General features: G+C 38.0%; 1 protein-coding gene across 1 annotated transcript; it reads left to right on the top strand.

Moving 5' to 3' along the window:
- Positions 1-488: 488 nt before the first annotated feature.
- On the top strand, positions 489-17,510 carry LOC114355800 (kinesin-like protein klp-20). Its single transcript, XM_028308822.1, has 5 exons — positions 489-864; positions 4,230-4,322; positions 7,572-7,697; positions 12,977-13,249; positions 17,031-17,510. The coding sequence occupies exons 1-5, from the start codon at positions 742-744 to the stop codon at positions 17,508-17,510; spliced, it is 1,095 nt and encodes a 364-aa protein (XP_028164623.1). The 5' UTR covers positions 489-741.
- The last annotated feature ends 1,624 nt before the right edge of the window (positions 17,511-19,134 follow it).

The raw sequence follows: 19,134 nt of genomic DNA, 5'->3' as shown, positions 1-19,134 counted from the left end.
CAACTCGAGTTAACTCGAGTTACTTACTCGAGTTGACCATCACTAGTTTAAAGTTTTTTTTATTCCAAGATATTGTGTAGATTCAGCTTTTTTCAAAATGTTTTAGACGACTGCATTGTATAGGTCGCGCAGCAAAAGTCGAGACGAACTTATTATAAAAATAATAAATATAAAACACAATACATACACCATAAATTCTATGTGAGATGTGAGCAACGCAAGTGGGACAGAAAGCACGACGCCTTGTCAGTCAGAATGAGCCAGAGCATAAACAGTTTATTTGTATTGTTCGCCTAAACTCTTGCTGCGTCGTGTCGTGACCTAGTTTATCTTCTATGTTTATTTATAATATAAATTTACATTCATATACAGGTGTATATCATATTTTATCTTGGCGTACAACTATTGAAAGGAAATTTAAAAAACCAAACTGTCATTTTCATTTTGTCAAACTGTGACTTGCGTCATTTTTCAAATTCAGTTGAAAAAGACGTTTGTTGGTGGTGGTCGCTGTTTTTGTCTTGAAAAAAATTACGATACATTTATTTATTTGTTACGTTTCAAAATATTTTATCGTGCGATAATAATTAATGTAGTGTTAATTATTTTATCTAGTGCAAGTGGTGTCGTAGTTTTGTGTGTGCGCTCTTGTGGAAGATTGATAAGAACAGGTGATGCCGTCGAATACACCCCGAATGGATCGATATCGGTGACTTTGAGTTTGGAGTGTTTTTACGCTGAATGCGAGAGGAGACGAAGATGGAGAAGTCTGCCCGGCCTCGGACGGCCCTCAACGAATGCGTGAAGGTGGTGGTGCGATGCCGGCCACTTTCAGAAAAGGAGAAAAATGAGGGTTACGAGGAGGTATGATCGCCATCGCATTATTGTTTGTGTCGGGTGTTAGGGCTGCGCAGACTTGGTGCGTAGAGTCCCATCCGTTGTTTAATGAAAAATTTATCTGGAAATGTTGTCAATCAAGTGTTTTAGGAATTGGTGTACCCGATAAAAACAAAATTTTATGAAAATAATAAGCAGCGACAAAAGTCATTAGATCATGGTTAATTTCAATTGTTGATATGACTTTCACGTCGAAAGCATTTTCTGCAGTGATTTGTAAATCAAATTTAGCCAGGGCATGGGCCTGCTGATTCACGCGCGTGGGTCTCGAATCTCAATCCTGAACGCCTAAGCTAATGCGTGAATTCGCGATACAATTTCGCATTGCTCAATAGATCCATTTAAATTATGGGTGTCTAAGAATGTCAAACACCTTCATTACTTATTGTTCAGTAGTGTTTATGCTAATAACTCATTTTAATCAGCTACTGAGTGATAGTTTGCCTAAAAGTATCCACCTACCCTCCTCAAAAAAATTGATTTAATTATTATTATTTTTTATTTAGTATGTGAATCTGCTACAGTACTACTGCTGAAAGATACCAAATAAATCCAACATGTGTATGTAAAGAGGCTGTTGTAAATAGTTTGCATATGATTGACACAGTGAGTGCGTGTGAGCACATCCCAGGTCATGATGTAATGTTTTGACAATGAAATTTTGACACCACATGGGGCCTCAGTTCTTACTAGAGTATGCTGTAGTTTCAGTGTTACTAACAGCAAGATAAATAATTTTTAGGTATGTAATATTGTAGATAAATGGATATAGAAAGTATTATTTACTGTCTCAAAATAGGTTAACACTTTATTTATTTATTTCCAAATTACAATAGGTATTCTTAATTCAGTAATTTTTTAATACCTAAATTGCAATATTGGAATCCTTCATATAATAGTAAAATAAATTATTTTAGCTATCAAACTTTGGCCCAGTGAAGTTTTGGATAAATGCATTGAAATATGCTTGTTATTTTTATAATAATTAGCTCTATTTAGCTTTAAGCTAAATGCATTTATCGATAAATGAATTTCTAATAGTTCACCAGTTCTAGACTAGACAGTCATTATTTGATGCATCATCACTATTGTTAATTTAAAAACAAAACAGAACTACTCAATAGGCATGTTTGAAAATATGAGTAGGCATGATGATAAATCAAAATTATGTATAAATCATGCCTTGTATAAAAATCAAGTTACCATAACATAATACATTATGTTATGGTAACTTGATTTTTATTAACCATTAAAATGTAAGTACTGCATGTGACTTTGTTGGTATACCTAATAAATAAATATGTAATAATATTGGTGCACCACACACACAAGGCAGATTTTGGTATACCTAATCAGTTTTTGAACTTCACTCAAACAACTTCTCTTTATTACTTAAATTGTGTACAAACAGGATAAAAATAAAAACTTAATAAATAGAAGGAAATGAATAGAAATCTATTAGGTAATAATCGTGTATCAAAAATAATAAAGTTTTGCGTCGGATTTGGCGTTGGATACGTTGCGAACTTTTTTGCCCAATGTCCAAGAAAGTACGTGGATATGCTACTTATCTACTTGGCATCGTCCGCTTTGTCTGAGATCAACACCCCCAACCAACTAGGTAAGGCCATCAATCAATTTGCAGGAGATCAAAGCCAATCCAAAAACGAAGTAGGTATACCATACTTCAGGAGACTTGTAACAGAAAAAGACCAGAGAGATCCACCAAGTTGTATTTAAAAAAAAAAACTAAAAGTTGAAAGAGTAGGTATCTTTTTGTAATCTCTAGACATAGAAACTATTACAAATAAGGCCATCATCGCACACATTTGCGATGATTAACCACGCGTTGGTCGCCAACATTTGGTCAGCGTAGTTCACATTCTCGAAATAAATCAGCGTACGCGCACCGCGACCTAGCAGCTGACGGTAATCGCCATTCGCGGCTGATCCATATTAGGCTTATGTAGATCTTCAGTGGACACGTGACGGCCTTCGCTGGCCACGGCACAAGATTAATCGTACTAATGCATCATTTTATCCTCGAGTAACTTAACATCTGGCGTGCGTAAAATACCTACCTATGAAACCTAAGTCTGCAGATATCGCGAAACTTGTACTGTATAAGTAGGTACTACTTTACAAATGGATTAGATCAGTCATGTTTTTGTCAGTGTTTGTCGTGTTTCCATTGAAAGCTAGCATATTCTATTTAAGTTTTTGTGCCGGTGAAACTTAACCGGTTAGCGGTTTCAGCAACGCTTTGTAATAAAACGCCGAAATCAGTTGTATTTCCGAAGATTTTCCATGAAAAACTCGACCTTGGAACTGCTTATTGCCACTTGAAAGATAACTTACGCAACTACAATTAATAGTTATTCAGCCATTTTATCAAGTTGCTTGTTAATTTAAAAGCCTTAATTTTATACTTTAGTAGAAAATTGTAGTTTACTGGTGTAAACAGGTACAAAATTAAAATTTATCTCAGCCGCGTAGCCGTTTAAAAAAACTTTTCCTACATACGCACGCATGACTCCCTCAAAATGCTAAACAGGAGTAAATGGCACAGAAACGTGTAATGTTGAGATAAGTATATCCAGTTAGAGTATAGGGGTGTGTACATACAACCAAAGTTACGGCGTTAAGTGCCGATAACATTGCTAGTTGCGCCGGCGCACGCCAGTCGGTGTTTTGTAGAGTGGAGGCGATGACGATATGGCACAACCACTCTACAATCCTCAGCGCCCTCATGCCCTCAATACGAACTCGCGCCAGCGCATCTGCGGCCCGGGGCTCCTCCGTGCTGCGTGCGAGACGCAGCTCTACCGAAACGATAAAACATCCAAACGATTTGTTTGAGTTAAACTGTGCAATTTGCATAATATTATCAATCTGGGGCACGCTGTGCTACACGGTTGTACACAACGAATTAAACATTTATTCAGAATTCAGCCGATAACGACGTATTGGAGAGAGATGAAAGCTAAGATTAATTTGTAGGGACTCTATGCACCGAATTTATTGCAAGGAGCAAAGTATCGACAAATATTTCAAAATACTAGTAGGTATGTTAGTTAAAAATAGGTTTTCGAAATGGAAAGCTCACAAGAGTTACGATCGTTAGACAAGTCATTAGCAATTAACAAGATATAAACACCACAGGCTACCTAAGTAGCGACGAGATCGAGCGATGTGTTTACAAAAGTGATATATTATGTCACGGTTGATTAAATTTGATTCACGACACGCTGGCGTCGTCGGAATGAAACGACTCGTTTGGTTTTGAGGTAATGCTTTCTAGATCAGCTATTTGATTTGATTGTATTCTTTAGGTGTCAAAGAAGCGGCGGCCGGAACAGAAATGGTACGAGCGGCTGTCGACAAAAACGACAGTGGACAATAAAAAGTTTGACGCCCCCTTGCAGGTCTGAGTCTGAATCTTGCCTCTAACAAACGGGCAGATTGGATAAACGGTGCACTAACCCGGTGTGGCCACTAGCTGCCATGGGGCGCCAGGTCTCTCATCATGAATCATTCATTACTCGTATTTAGGCACATTTAGTATAGATTATTCATATTGGTGGTGGAAACTGGGATCTAAATTACTTTAGTGCGGAATATTAATCAGTTAAAACCGTAATTTTGATAACCAGGCATTCTGAAACTGAAATATCACAGAACTAGGGGTCGCAAACCGGGATACCGAATTTCGAAAATACCGGAATACCGGGCCAAATTTAGGTCTAATTAATACCGGTATTCATTTCACAAAAACCGGGATATTCGGTATTTTCGGTTTTAGTAAAATAAATAAAAAACAAATACAAATAGAAAAATTAACGCGCCATTTAATTCAAAATACGCGCGCGCGAGTTAATTAAAGTATTTGAACTATTTAACCCAAGTTATTTTAATAAAGGATTATGATTATGCCAAATCCATTCCAGTCCAGAAGCTTGAAGACATCTTCCAGGGCGGCGGTAAACAGTTTTGGAGATATGACGTCTCCCTGTCTTACCTCTCGCTGCAGCTGGATAGGTTTCGAGTCCCTATCCTGGAGGCGGACCCTCATTGTGGCGTTTTTGTATAAACTTTTCAACACTTCGATATATCGATAGTCAATTTGGCACCTTTGGAGAGATTGTAGCACTGCCCAGGTCTCGACCGAATCGAAGGCTTTCTCATAATCCACAAACGCCAGGCAAAGTGGTTGATTATACTCCTCGGTCTTCTGTATAATCTGCCTTAGCGTATGTATGTGGTCTATGGTACTAAAGCCTTTTCGGAAACCGGCTTGTTCGGGAGGCTGGAAGTCGTCGAGCCTGCGAGCGAGACGATTCGTAATGACTCTTGAAAACAGCTTGTAGACATAGCTCAGAAGTGAGATGGGCCTATAATTCTTCAACAAGGTTTTGTCGCCTTTTTTGAAGAAGAGTATCACCACACTTCTGTGCCATGTCTTAGGCGTTTTTCCTTCGAGGATGACGGAATTGAACAGCTTCTTAAGAGCCCTTAGTACCGGCGTTCCGCCTGCCTTCAAAAGTTCAGCCGTAATTCCATCATCACCCGGTGCCTTGTTGTTCTTCAGCTGTTTGAGAGCCATTCTAATCTCGTACAGACTGACGTCCGGGATATCTTCGGTATAGTGTCGGGTCAATCTAGCTCTTGGGTCTTCGGCTAGATTTGTGACAGGTGTACGTACACTCGTGTATAATTGTCCGTAGAACTTCTCGACCTCTTCCAATATCTCCGGCCCCGACGAAATGGCTCTGCCATCCTCTGTCTTCAGCTTGGTCAGTTGACTTTGGCCAACAGACAGATCTCTTGCGAACACTTTAGAGCCCTTGTTTCGCTCAATCGCCTCTTTAATACGGTCTGTATTAAATTGGCGTAGGTCGCGAGTCAAAGACTTGGAGATCTGTCTGTTAAGACGCCGATACTGAGCAGCATCTTCAGAGGACTGCAGAACCAAGTTCCGTCTCTCTTCCATGAGTTGATTGGTGAGGTCAGAGATCTTTTTGGTTCCTTTTGAACTACGGGTTTTAAAGAACTTAGACCCAGTCGTTTGGGCAATTTCCACGAACCTGTCATTGTATTCGTCCACATTTCCGCAGTCTCCTAGGCATTCAAAGCGATTTTGCAATTCGAGCTGAAAGCTTTCGGGGTTTTTGACTTGGATAGGATAGGCGCTGGGCGGAGCGTAGACTTCATCAGTCGACATCTTTTGAGCTTGGGTCTCTGATATTCAATGTGCCTCACCATTCGGTGATCGCTTCCTGTTTTGACCGAGTTGATCACAGAGACATCGTTGAATTAGTAAATTATTGCAAAGAACTGATACTGAACATATCAAACAACAAACCTTGTGTCAATTAGTATTTTGTTTTAATTAGAGCTGATTTTTCAATCGTTGGATAACTCTTAACTGAAGAATAATTTTGGCATATTGATAGTTTCAGTATGGGAAATATGTCAAAATGACAAATTTATTCATCAGTTAAAAGTTATTTGATAATTGAAAAATCAGCCATTAGAAGATAAATTAATTTAGGTTAGGTACCTACTTACTATTCCTCCGCAAAATAACTTTATTATACAAAATTTGCTAACTTTAGCTTAATCCCGGAAATATCGAAAATACCGGATTACCGGTATTGGTTTAGAGCCAATACCGAAAATACCGGTTTTGCTGAAATGATTCGGTATTGCGACCCCTACACAGAACAGTAACGTCTTTGTAGTAGATTCATATCTTCATGCCTATAATTAAACCATCTTTACGCACGTTCAGGAAAATCGTACTGCTCCGACCCTGTTCGTGATCACCCACATGATCCACATCATTTAACACGCGCAGGAAGTCATTGTCACTAATGTAATTTTAATTAATAAATGGAGAGCGCTTATATTAATATGATAGAATTAATTCACCCGGTGAGCTTAGATTACCAGGGCTCGTGTTGTGAATGTGTCACATCACACGAGAGTCTTTTCGGAATAAGGACAAGCGTCAGCGAGCGAATGAGAAAAGGCAATAGAACAGCTAAAAAAAACACAAGTTGCCCATAAAAACATTTTGCACAATGTCAATCATTAACCATTAGCATAAACGTATTGGGGTTTCGGTCACATTTCCTCATTGGGATGACGTCCGGGCTGCCCATTTACGAAGAGCTATGGCATTATCGAAAGAACAGACCAAAAGTGTATGATTAACTGCACTTGGATGTTTATTTTTAAAACCTCTCACTTATTATGCCTCGCTAATCTCAAACACGTGCGCTTCGAACAGCTGTTCGATTATAATACTTTTTGTTGTAATAATATGAGGGTTACTTTTAGAATAAATTCATCAGGTATCAATATCGAGCTTATAAAGCTCTGTTCAAAAAAACAATCTTACATTTGAGCAATTTAACAACCAAAATATATTAATTTCATTAGTATTTTTATCTCGTGTAAGTAGATGTTTTTAATAAATAAACTAATTGGTAGTTTTACTTTATACGTGAGATTGTATCATTTTCTGTATCAGCGCTCGGAGACCTTTTACAAAAGTCGGGTATAGGTATTTGAGCGATTTTCCGCAGAGTATGTCACCTACGCACGCGGCGCTTACTGAGTCCCGATGATCTATGGGTGGATGTGCTGGTGTAACTCTTGCGACTGTGCAGGTGGTGAAGGTGTGGCCGGAGCGCGGCGCCGTGCAGGTGTACAACCCCAAGGGGCAGGACAAGCTGTTCACGTACGACGCCGCCTACGACTGCGCCGCCGACACGCAGACCATATACGATGAGATGGTGAGTCTCACCCCGCTGCCACTGCCGGTGATGCCATCTGCTCGCCCGCTCCTTATTTGGAACTAAGGATCATAATATAATTTTTAGCTGCATGCCTAAAATAATATTCTTTGATACCAGACTTCCTTTGTTCTGATTATTGCTAATTAATTTTGTTTTAACTTAAAATATGAAGTTGTTGCACCATATTTTTGGCTTTCCTGAAATATTTGGTAGGTATGTGTTTAATTTAACTCTGTTAGTATTTTGTATTGTTTCATAGATATTATCTGCATTTCCTGCCAAGATAGACTCTACCTGTATAAAATTACCTGAAAGAAACTCCAAGAAAAAATAACAAAAGCCATGGTAGCGTTAATAACATTGTAGTAGGATTAAGACTTGTGTTTCGCTTTGTAATTCCTCTATCTATAGAACTAATCTCTTGAATTTATTGAATCCAAAATAGGCATTTGTATTGACCCAGAAAGCAATGTAGTGAATTGTAAGTGCAAGTTGATAAACCAGTCGCGTAGAATGAAGCCGAGCGCAGCGGCGCGGTGTGCATTTCAGGCGTCGCTACAATAATTATTTTGAAGAGAAAACCGCGTTTCCGCGCATTCCGCCCGCTGCGCGTACGCTCGCTGCGCTATTGCCAAAAATATGACAACACGCGTCACGTATGCTATCACTGACAATCTGACGCTTAAAAATAAATAAAATTATGATCTTTCCGGCATTACAAGTTGTTTTAGTGTAGGCAATCATTAAATCAATCCATGTAATGTAGGACGATCATGGTCTCATCATTTTGACGCCTATATTAAATTTGACGCCCATTTTTGTTCTTAATATCACAAAAGGGTCGCTCGTGACAAATACATTTCCTAAAAAATAAGTAAAACGAGTAGCCGTTCTGAGGGAATATCCTCCCAAAAATACAAACCTGGAAACAATACTTTACAAGTTTACATGACGCAAAACATCTTCCTGACCAAATGAAAATCATTAAATCTCACTGTGCTTCCAAATGATTTTCCAGATTACTGTCGTTTCCGGGAACGGTTTCAACAGTTTCGTACAAAGTAGGTATTCGTAATTTAGTACAGTCCAAAACAAATTTTTATAATTTTTTTTTTCATTTTCAGATTGTCAGTCATTTTAAAATTGTCGTAGATAGTGTACAAGTATTAGTAGTAAATCTTGAATAATTATAAACTGACTCTACCTAGCTTACGGTATTGCTTTTACAGAAAGACAACGATTTTCATATTGATTTCAATTGCTGTGATTTGGTGCTGTTTGGTTTGATGCTGGCCACCTAAACCAGCGTCACCGCAGCCTAGGCGCGGGCGCGTTATTTGCGCGTGCTGCGCACGCGCTAGTCACTTGTAAATGAGCTGTTTCGCTTTCTATTGTATAATTCATTTATTTATAAACATTATCATTGTGAAATTCAGCGGCCATACGATAAAGCGACATTTTTTCACAAAGGATTTTCTTGATAAATAACTCTATGAATACAAACTTTACGCTGGTTATGCCATTTTTAAAATGCACTAGGTATAGGTACATTTTTCAAAATGCGGAAACGATTGTTTAAAATATGGTCATTCGTAATTTATTGCATTTCAGGCAAAGTCTGAAATAAATTGAACCAAAATGCTAATCATGTTGAGCAATAGCATATAAATCCTAAGAATATAAATAAACACATATCTAATTAATAATTTAATTTATGTACAGGATAATACTAGTGTATTACCTAAATATATTTAGGTAGATTGAAGTAATTTCCAAGTTAGTAATCGCAAGTGCTCTACCTCCATTTGCCAACCACCTTTTCTATTAGATAACAAGCACTTGACACAGAAACAGCTGTGTTCTGCAGCTAAAGGACGATTATGCTGGTTTCTGCATTGTTGTAAAACAAAGGGGATCATATTTAATTGCAACGTGCGCTTGTCATGAACCTGTTCTCATCTCGTCTTATTACGCACTGGTCGCCATGTTTACAAGGCTGAGGAATATTGCCACTTACTTACTAATACTGATGATGTTTTGACCATTTTATTTGTATTTGTCTTAAATTAGGTTGATTTCAGCTGAAAAGCCTGTAAAAACCAATCTTCATAGAAATTTCATAGGTAATTTAGAAAATAATTACTATATTGCGATTAGTCTATTCTTAAGAACTCTATTCATTTTAAGTACCTCAGCTTAGTTACCTCAGAGTCAGATTGTCATGTGCATAACGCCATTTTTTGCTAAAAAACTCGAGATAATATGGCGTATACGCTCCATACCACATGGCATTACATAATTACACGGTATTGTTGTAAAACAAAAGCGCATCCCACAAGTAGGTACTTACTCGTTGACCGTAAAACCTGTCCCATCACCGGCATGAGTCAGCCGCGGACTCAATACTGTACCTTGACGCAGCCCAAGGTCCTGCGATTCCGACAAAAACCAGCGGTGGGCGGCCGCCGCAGCCTCGCTCGTGACATTAGTCTAATGTTGGTGCTTTCAGAAGTACTCATCTTCAACATAATTGGTGTACAGAATTTATCATCCTTTTCTGTGATGGCACAGCAATGAAATTTAAAATAAATAATATGTCTCAGTCGTCCCTTTTACTTAATTTTCTTAGTCAACAAAATAATGTCGTAAAACAATATCTATTGTCTGCTAAAAATCGGACAGTAAAGGTAGATTGGGCGATGGTAGGATTGCATGGACAATCTAGAATATCAAGATCAGAGATTATATTTTTTTTGTTTTTTTTTTTTTTTTGTTTNTTTTTATCCACAACGAGGATATTATTTTATTTTTATTTATTTTATTATTATATTATTTTTGTCACAAAGATAAAATAAGCTAGTCTACGGTAGAGTACTATTTTTTGTACCACTACATGTTTGTACTTTCTGGAAGTAGTAAATGATTACACTAGGCACCCGGAACAGATACTGCACACTGCATAAACAAACATGTCTTCTCGTGTGCCTCTATAAATATTTTTAATGGCACAGAACCATTGGTAAAATATTTGCACGTTGATGTAAATACTCGCGAATGCAACAGATGTTCGCAACAAAAGCAACTGCCTGTGCTATATTACTGCCTTTTGTTCATCGGCATAATTCTTTATAGGTGTGCAGCTTTTCTTAACGAGCGCACGTAGTCAAGGCTCCCGTGTGTTACGTCATTTACGTATTATGGCATCTACCGTTTTCAGCTTTTACTCTTATGTTAATTTTGTTTTGATTTTGAGTGACTCGATGTTCCGCAACGCTCTGAACAATGATCTCATCCGAAGCTTTTAGTTGTGCGGTTTTTTCTAGCTTTATTTCTGGTCTTGAAGCGAAGCTGAAAATAGTAGAGTCGTTTGTTTGTATTGAAATATTTGAATGTTCTTCACGACTGAAATTATTGAGCATGAAAGTAATTTATATTGTTTCACGCATCATTTTAATAATTCTTCCTTAGTTGTAAATGTATCAATATTCATTGTTTACAAGTTATTACGTACTTACTTATTCTTACAATCATTAATATTCTCCTTGTAATCTAAATATTCGATTAGATTACGAGCAATCGCAACGCAGAACGCAACACAAGTCTTAACAACCGATGATTAAATACAGTTTCAGGAATCGATAACGTCAATAAACTAGAAAGTTTGGCTGTGGATGAAACGTTATCGGAATAATCATTGTGATATAATGCGCAAAAATAGTATCGTAAAGATAAAACATCCTTTACTTAATATTTATGACCTTTATTATCTCCGATTACATTATTTACGCATAGTTAATAGTCTAAATAAATTCGTGAAACTTTAGATTGATTTCGATATTCTTCGCTCTCCCATTTTTATACAGTGTGAGTCACGTTAAAGTGTACATATGAAAATATGTGAAACTAGACCTATTTTTATCGACAAAAAAGAGGTCAAAAAATTTTTGAGATTTTTTTATAGAATTTTTTTCTTCCAATTACTTCTCGTAAAGAAAACGTAATAACTTTTAAACTAAGAGGTATATCCTGATAAAATAAAAACAGTAATAATGCTAAATAACAGGCGATACTAAAAAAATTCATAAAATACCCAGAATGTGCCAACAAATAATAAAAAATGATACTTTTTGAAAAAAATCTGCTTAAAAATTCGTATTTTTTTGGTTATTTCATAAATTTCTCAAAAATATGCCCCTATAATAGGTGGTTTTTATTACTTTGTTTATTCTCTATCGTATTATCTTTGTAAAACCAAAAATCGCGTGTCTCTATCCCTATCACAACATTTGCTATGATCGTTTGAACTAAGCCTCTCCGGGCGCGCCATTCAACGCTTCGTTAACAACGAAACTCAAAATGGCTCTAGATTTGTAATTTTGATAAAGACAAGTTAAATTTCAAATAAAAACCAAAGATTTCGAAGTAAAATAAGCATTTTAGTTAAAATTAAAATTGTCTCTACCTGTAGCGGAGAATAATGTTGTGGCAGGCCTTTGTTCAAACGATCATAGCAAATGTTGTGATAGGGATAGAGACATGCGATTTTTGGTTTTACGAAGGTAATACGATAGAAAACAATACAAAGTAATAAAAACCACAGGTTATAGGGGCATTTTTTGGAGAAATTTATCAAATAACCAAAAAAACACGAATTTAAAAGCAGATTTTTTTCAAAGAGTATCATTTTTTATTATTTGTTGGCCTTTTTTGTGTATTTTATGTATTTTTTTAGTATCGCCTGTTATTAAGCATTATTACTGTTTTTATTTTATCAGGATATACCGCTTGGTTTAAAAGTTATTACGTTTTCTTTACAATAAGTAATTGGAAGAAAAAAAATTCTATAAAAAATTAAAAAAAAATCTTAAAAAATTTTTGACCTCTTTTTTGTCGATAAAAATAGATCTAGTTTCATCTATTTTCATATGTACACTTTAACGTGACTCACACTGTATTTAGGTAAGACATACAGTTTCAAAATTTTAACTGTCTTATCAAGAGGTGATTTCGGCCTTCGACAGGCAGTACTTATTTCAAATACAAATTTCAAAATATCTTCATTTTAAACCTCAGATACGAGGACATAGGTTGTCAAATTATAAGATCGGAGAAACGCAAGCGGCGTTAGAATTTATTTACTTAATTAGGTATTGTATGGCCTAAATTCGTCTATGATTGTCTCTATAAATTCTGACTTACGTTCTGTTACAGTCATATAGAAAAAAATCAACTCGGACACTTTATGCGCAATCTATAGTAATTTTGAAATGCCCCAGGTCCGTCCCTTGGTGGCGTCCGTGCTGGACGGGTTCAACGGCTGCGTGTTCGCGTACGGGCAGACGGGCACCGGCAAGACGCACACCATGGAGGGCACGGCCGAGCACGAGGGCGTCATCCCGCGCACCTTCCGCCACATCTGGGCGCACATCGAGAACACCGCCTCGCCCGACGTCACGCACCTCGTGTCCTGCTCCTACGTCGAGCTCTACCTCGAGGACGTGCGGGATCTGCTCTCCAAGGACTGCAAGAAGCTCACCATCCGGGGACAGGTGAGCAACATTTGCAACTAACTCCTATGTTCTTTTGATTCATTTCGTTCTGGCACCAATGACAGTACAACTCTCCCCCGGGACAAACATGGCCTTCACTGGTTGAGTTTTTAGTAGCGGGCAAGTGTAGATACACCCAGGAATTGCAGAGGTAGGAACGAGAGGCAGGAATAGCTGACACTAATTACTTGTAAACTTTCGCGTCGCATGATTATTATATGTAAAAAGTTACTTTACTTCGCGGTTGACTAGGCACCAGAGTAAGTACGAGCGCGTCGCGTCAACGAGTGTGCAGATTAGGGACATACTATTTCTGCTCTAAAATGCTGGAATATTATGACAGAAATATCGAAGAAGACTGCTTCAGACAATAGCGTGTAATTGTAAGGCGGGCGATAGCCTATCAGCAGGGCTCGCCGCACACACCACTTAAGGCAGTCGACTTTTCAAATGTGGGCGGCTGCTCAGGGCGTCAGGAATGAGAACATTCACACTTGCGTAAAGGGCACCTTGGTTTGACCTTTTTAACTCCCTCTTTATACCTATAAATATATTCAATTTCATACAATTCCCACAGTAAAGAACGACCACGTTTAGATATCCAATATCTCTTTTACATAAGCCAGTATGTCACACACGGGTGTAGAATCTCGTATCCTATTCTTACATCAAACTGTATCGTATGACATAAATTTTCATTATGGTCTTTATGAGAGCTTAGATAAGCAATTCCTAGCTAGTTATTTCGTTTAAATAAGGTACTTGATACAAATAAGGCCTACGTTCTAATAAGGCCTATACATCAGAAAACACAGATAAACAAATCCAACCGGGGTAATACTTCAAGGACACGTACTCATATGCCCTACAACCCGGTAGAGTGCAAGAGCGTCCCGATCCACGATCCCAGCACCAATTGGCACGCGTTCTTCTAAGGTGGTGGGTGATTTCGTGCTCTCTTATAAAAATCTGGCGATTTCATCTTAAATTTTCGGTAAAATAACGCTGTTTTAGATTAAGCTTTTCTTAGTAATCGTTTCTAAATATTTCTTACTACCTAATAATTACCTTAATTTGTACTACTGGCTATAGATGCATTATTTGTACATTTTTAAAGACAACAAGAGCGAGATATCTACTAAGGCCCAGGCCTTATTTCAGCATGGTAGGCCATATTGGATACTTATGTCAACACCTGATTACGGACAAATTCATTAAACTAAATGAGTCAAAGAGTAACTAAATATTTATTTAATAAGAATGTTACTAACAGCACAGAAAATAAAAAGAAAACAGAGTAAAAAAAATTACTAAACCTGTAAAAAAAAGAAACAAAATACAAAACCAATAAAAAATAAGAAAAAAAAGCCGTATGTATAATTCTAAAGGATTAAAGCTGATATTATCATGCCTGTCTCGAAGACAATGTAGCAGATATGCTACCATAAAGGACTGCTTTTGGTGGTATCATAAAGATTGTGTAGGAGTTCGTAAAGATGATTCAGAAGCCTTTTTATGCCCTGGTTCTAACAAAAATTGAGATCTCATTTTGTTTACAAAAAATCAAGACTAAATGATGTTCCTAAACTGATTTATTTAAAAGGTTTTATGTGTAGGCCTTATTCGAACACGGTGTTTTAATAAGCCCTATACAAAAAAATAATATTGTTTGTTTTTGATATTTTTTTTGATAATTTAAGTAAGGAATCATTACTTTGTTACTATGAATATTTAATTTTATCTATAATTTATGTATTATTCTTAATAAGTGGAATTTAAGTTTATCTAGAGATATACAGTATATTTCTGTTTACTTGGTATGTAAAATTTTGATAACGCAAACAAATCGACGTGTTTAATGTTATAAGACCGCATTTTGTTTAATACAACCTCAATTTTAAGGTCTACAGGCATTTGAATCATATAGGCCTTATTCCGTGTAGGTGATTTAATAAAGCCAAAATCAGTGGTTTCGTAATTTGCTTATTTTGAATAGATTTAGTTAAAAATTGTGTTATTTTTTGTAATATTGCTAAAATTAAAGGATGGAAGAAGTTAATTAACCTTGTTTTTGTTGACTGGCGTTAATATTTATTGAAATATAAGCATTTAAAGTTAGGTAGGCCTTATTTGTATCAAGTACCTTAATGTTAATTTGGCAAATATCCATGAGCAAGATGCTCTAACCGTTTCTAACATCTGTAAGCTATGGTCATGGGGCCTCTAATTCTGATTAAAATCACTGTATGCAACGATACATATTGTATCTTTTTATCTCTTACGAACATGTTGAGGACTAAAGTACCCATAGCGCCAGTTAAGAAACGCAGGTGCATGACGTCACCTGAAATCGCACTGCATCCCATAAACGTGAGGAACGCATTCTGTAATTCGCTTATTAGGTAGGTCGACATTTCATAATGACGACATCGGGCGGGAACTGCATTTTTACTGCCGTAAACATTGGCTGCTTATGGAATGGCAGCCTTTTTGTGCCCGGAGCCGGTAAACGCGCCTGTTAAAGTTATTGCCCATAAAACTACATTCTGCTCAGCTTATCGCTAGGTGTAAGCAAATTGTAGTTTCAGTTTTATACGAGTTAAGTCAGTTTCTCGCAGATGTAGAAAAGCAGTAAATCTTTTGTTTGATTGATTACTGAAAAACTAGAGCAGAGACAAACATAATATTATAGTTCTCGTATGCAATGTTAGCGGCGATTAAGTATGGGTTCAATCAATCTTCTTATTCGTCTAGTGTGCTTTGGAAGATCACTGTTATAAGTATACCTATCAACAAAGTTGTTGTAACAATTTGCACAATTTGTACCCCTATCTGCACAAGAAAACTGCAACAATACATTCATGCAATTTCATTGCACTTCTTAGGTAGAATAGAAACAATGTACGCAATTATTTTTTATTGACGGATGCCAATCCAAATTGATGGCGATCTTGGTTTGTAAACACTGCTCTTTATAATGACGAAAGTGAATTTCAGAGCTTGCTTGTTATTCCAGCCGGAGATAACACAAAGTGTCGATTTCTCGCGCACTGCAAACACGCGGGACAATATTATGTTTGGTCACTTTGCCTTGCAGTTGTTTACGATCGACTTTTATGCGCGAGTATGTACACGTGCAAAACACATAAGCCTCTCCCATAGGGTTATCACCACACAGAATGCTATCACCGCTGCCGCAGAACGCCAAACAAACTATGATCTTAATTATGTATTTCTAAAAAGGTGCAATATTTAGGGTTCTTTCTACTACTTTTCTCGCCTTATCTCTCCTTTATAGCAATTTGACTGAATTTTTAGCATTTTCAGTCTTCTCTTCGCTCTGATGGCAGCCCTAGGCACAACTCGTTAAACATTACATCACTGAGGGCTCGTGGAGTGTTTATGTTAGCTCAGCAATCATCGGCGGCATGACAAGTCTGTCACCTTGTGTTGACGTCGGTTTAAGGTTTGGTAGTTTACCGATAGATGTCACCGCGCGCTAGATGACAGGTAGTTCACGCAGTTTGGCCAATAGATGGCACCTATTAGATTAAGGCAAAATATTAGCGCGCGGTGTCCAGATTTTTTGCCCGCCCTTTATATATAACCGAGGAAATAATAAAGTTGAATTCAGTTGACCTCAAGACGGTGTTTGATTCACTAGTTAGTAGTACCCCTAGTCAGTGTAGGAGTGAGTGATAGGAGTGATAACGGCTAGGAGTGCTCAGGGTGAGGGAATTCCACCCTCTCACTACGGGAGGGTTAAACATGGTCCTTCGAGCCGGATGCTAGTGAGGAAGTACTAGCGTCCGAAGGAGTGGACTCCTCCTCCACGAGCAGTGGACTGCTGCTGTGGGGCACCCCAGAGGTCCGCAGGAGGACTTCAGACGGCGCTGAGCGTAGCCAGCGTACGTCAGGATCGGTGCCATCGGAGGACGGAGGAGGGTCCTCGGGCAGCCCTCAGAGGCTGCAACGGGAGTACCCCACGTTCAACTCAGAGGCCCAGAAGAGGACCTCAGACGGCGCTTGGCTTGCGGCTCGGCGCGCGTCAGGATCCAGTAACGTGGGAGGACAGAGGGGAGTTCTGCAGCCCTACTACAGAGGCTGCAGCTGGAGGAGGACGCCGGTCACATCAGAGGTCGGGAGGACCTCAGACAGCGCAACAAGTCGGCGCGTCAGGTTTGGTGACCAGAGGACGGAGGAACGCCCTCAGAGCAGCCCTCCTGCCAGAGGGAGAAGGAGGTTCGTCATCTCTACGTAGCGATTCGGCATAATTCGTGTGAAGTTGTCACTGTAAGTAAAATTTTAATTGTCAGTGTGTGTCAAGTGTCAAGTGTCAGTGCGTTTCGAATTTATTTTGACAAGCGATTTACTTTTTAAAGACTTTATTTTTAAATTTAGATTTATTTTGTTTATTGCTTATTGTTTTTTAAATTTCGTAAAATGGCGAAACGCAGGGAATTCAAAACTGAAATAGAAAACGTAATGCGCTTTCAGTATGACATTTATAAACGTCTTGAGAAAAATAAAGTAAATTTCAATAAATTATCAGCAAATCAAATTTCAAAGGAATACATAGAAAATATAATAGAGTTGGTGGAACAGTTATGGGCTGAATTCTCATCAGGCCACCGGGAATTAATGCGTGGTGCAGGGTCTGATGAATTAACTGATTCCTCTTATGTGAAAGATGATTTATATGATAAAATGGAAGAAATGTATACATGGTATAAATGTGAGTTAAAAACCAGTTTACTGAAATTTACTTCGCAGTTGAATCCCTGCTGTTCCCAAGATGGTGCTTCTCAAGTTGTTTCGAAACCGAGTCATCTTAATTTGCCCAAAATTGTAATACCATTATTTACTGGCAAATATTCGGAATGGCCAACATTTTTTGATTTGTTTACTTCATTGGTGCATCATAATGATGACTTAACAAAGGTTCAAAAGTTCCATTACTTAAAAAGTTATCTCAAAGGCGAAGCGGAACAGCTTGTGAAGCACATTTCGATCGCAGAATGTAACTATGACAGATGTTGGGAATTACTGGAGGAGCGATACAATAATAAGAAGTACATATGCCAACAAACGCTGATTAGATTTTTCAATCAGAAACCCATGGTTAATGAGTCCGCACCCATACTGAAAGAACTGATTGACACCACGAACGATTGTATGTCCACTTTACTGAACATTGGTGTCAACGTGGGGAGCTGGGACGTGATTGTTGTACATATTTTGAGTCAGAAATTGGACACAGAAACCAAACGTAGTTGGGAGTTTTACGTGAATAGTCATAGCTCGGCGGATCAGCTACCAACATATTCAATGTTTCAGGAGTTTTTGACAAATAGATACCGCGCAATCGAATTTTTGGTTTCTGGATCCAACACACCTAGGAAAAACGTGACTCAAAATTCAAATAAGTTGAAAGCCCTCCATGTAAATAACCATAGTTGTGTTTTATGTAAAGAAGCACACACACTTGCATTTTGCCCGGGTTTTGCGAAAGAAACAGTTGACAGACGTAGAGATTTCGTGCAGGACAATAATATTTGTTTCAATTGCTTAGGTAGAAGTCACCCAGCTAAGTATTGTCGTATCAAAACAAGGTGTCAGATCTGCAAAAGGAAGCACCACTCACTGCTTCATTCTAATGGGAAATTTATTTCAGAAGCCAGTGAGGATAAGGAGCAAGGGTCTTCGGCAGTAGTCAGTTGTACGCTTACTGAAGAAGCAGGAGGTGCAGAAGGAAATATTACTTCGTGTTTTTCGGCGGATAAAACGGGAAAACAGGTACTATTAGCTACAGCTGTGGTAAATATTGAAGCTAATAACGGAACACGGAGAACGGTACGCGCTTTGCTCGATCAAGGATCGCAGGC

This window comes from Ostrinia furnacalis, unplaced genomic scaffold (assembly GCF_004193835.3).
Source record: "Ostrinia furnacalis isolate ACB-3 unplaced genomic scaffold, ASM419383v2 OfSCF2515, whole genome shotgun sequence".
NCBI classification, from domain to species: Eukaryota; Metazoa; Arthropoda; class Insecta; order Lepidoptera; family Crambidae; genus Ostrinia; species Ostrinia furnacalis.
This window is presented reverse-complemented; position numbering and strand designations above follow the sequence as displayed.

Excerpts from the sequence above, each read along its gene's own strand:
- LOC114355800 (XM_028308822.1), top strand. The coding sequence starts at position 742 with ATGCGAGAGGAGACGAAGATGGAGAAGTCTGCCCGGCCTCGGACGGCC. Across the intron at positions 865-4,229 it reads AAAATGAGGGTTACGAGGAG|GTGTCAAAGAAGCGGCGGCC; the intron begins GTATGATCGCCA and ends TGTATTCTTTAG. Across the intron at positions 4,323-7,571 it reads AGTTTGACGCCCCCTTGCAG|GTGGTGAAGGTGTGGCCGGA; the intron begins GTCTGAGTCTGA and ends GCGACTGTGCAG.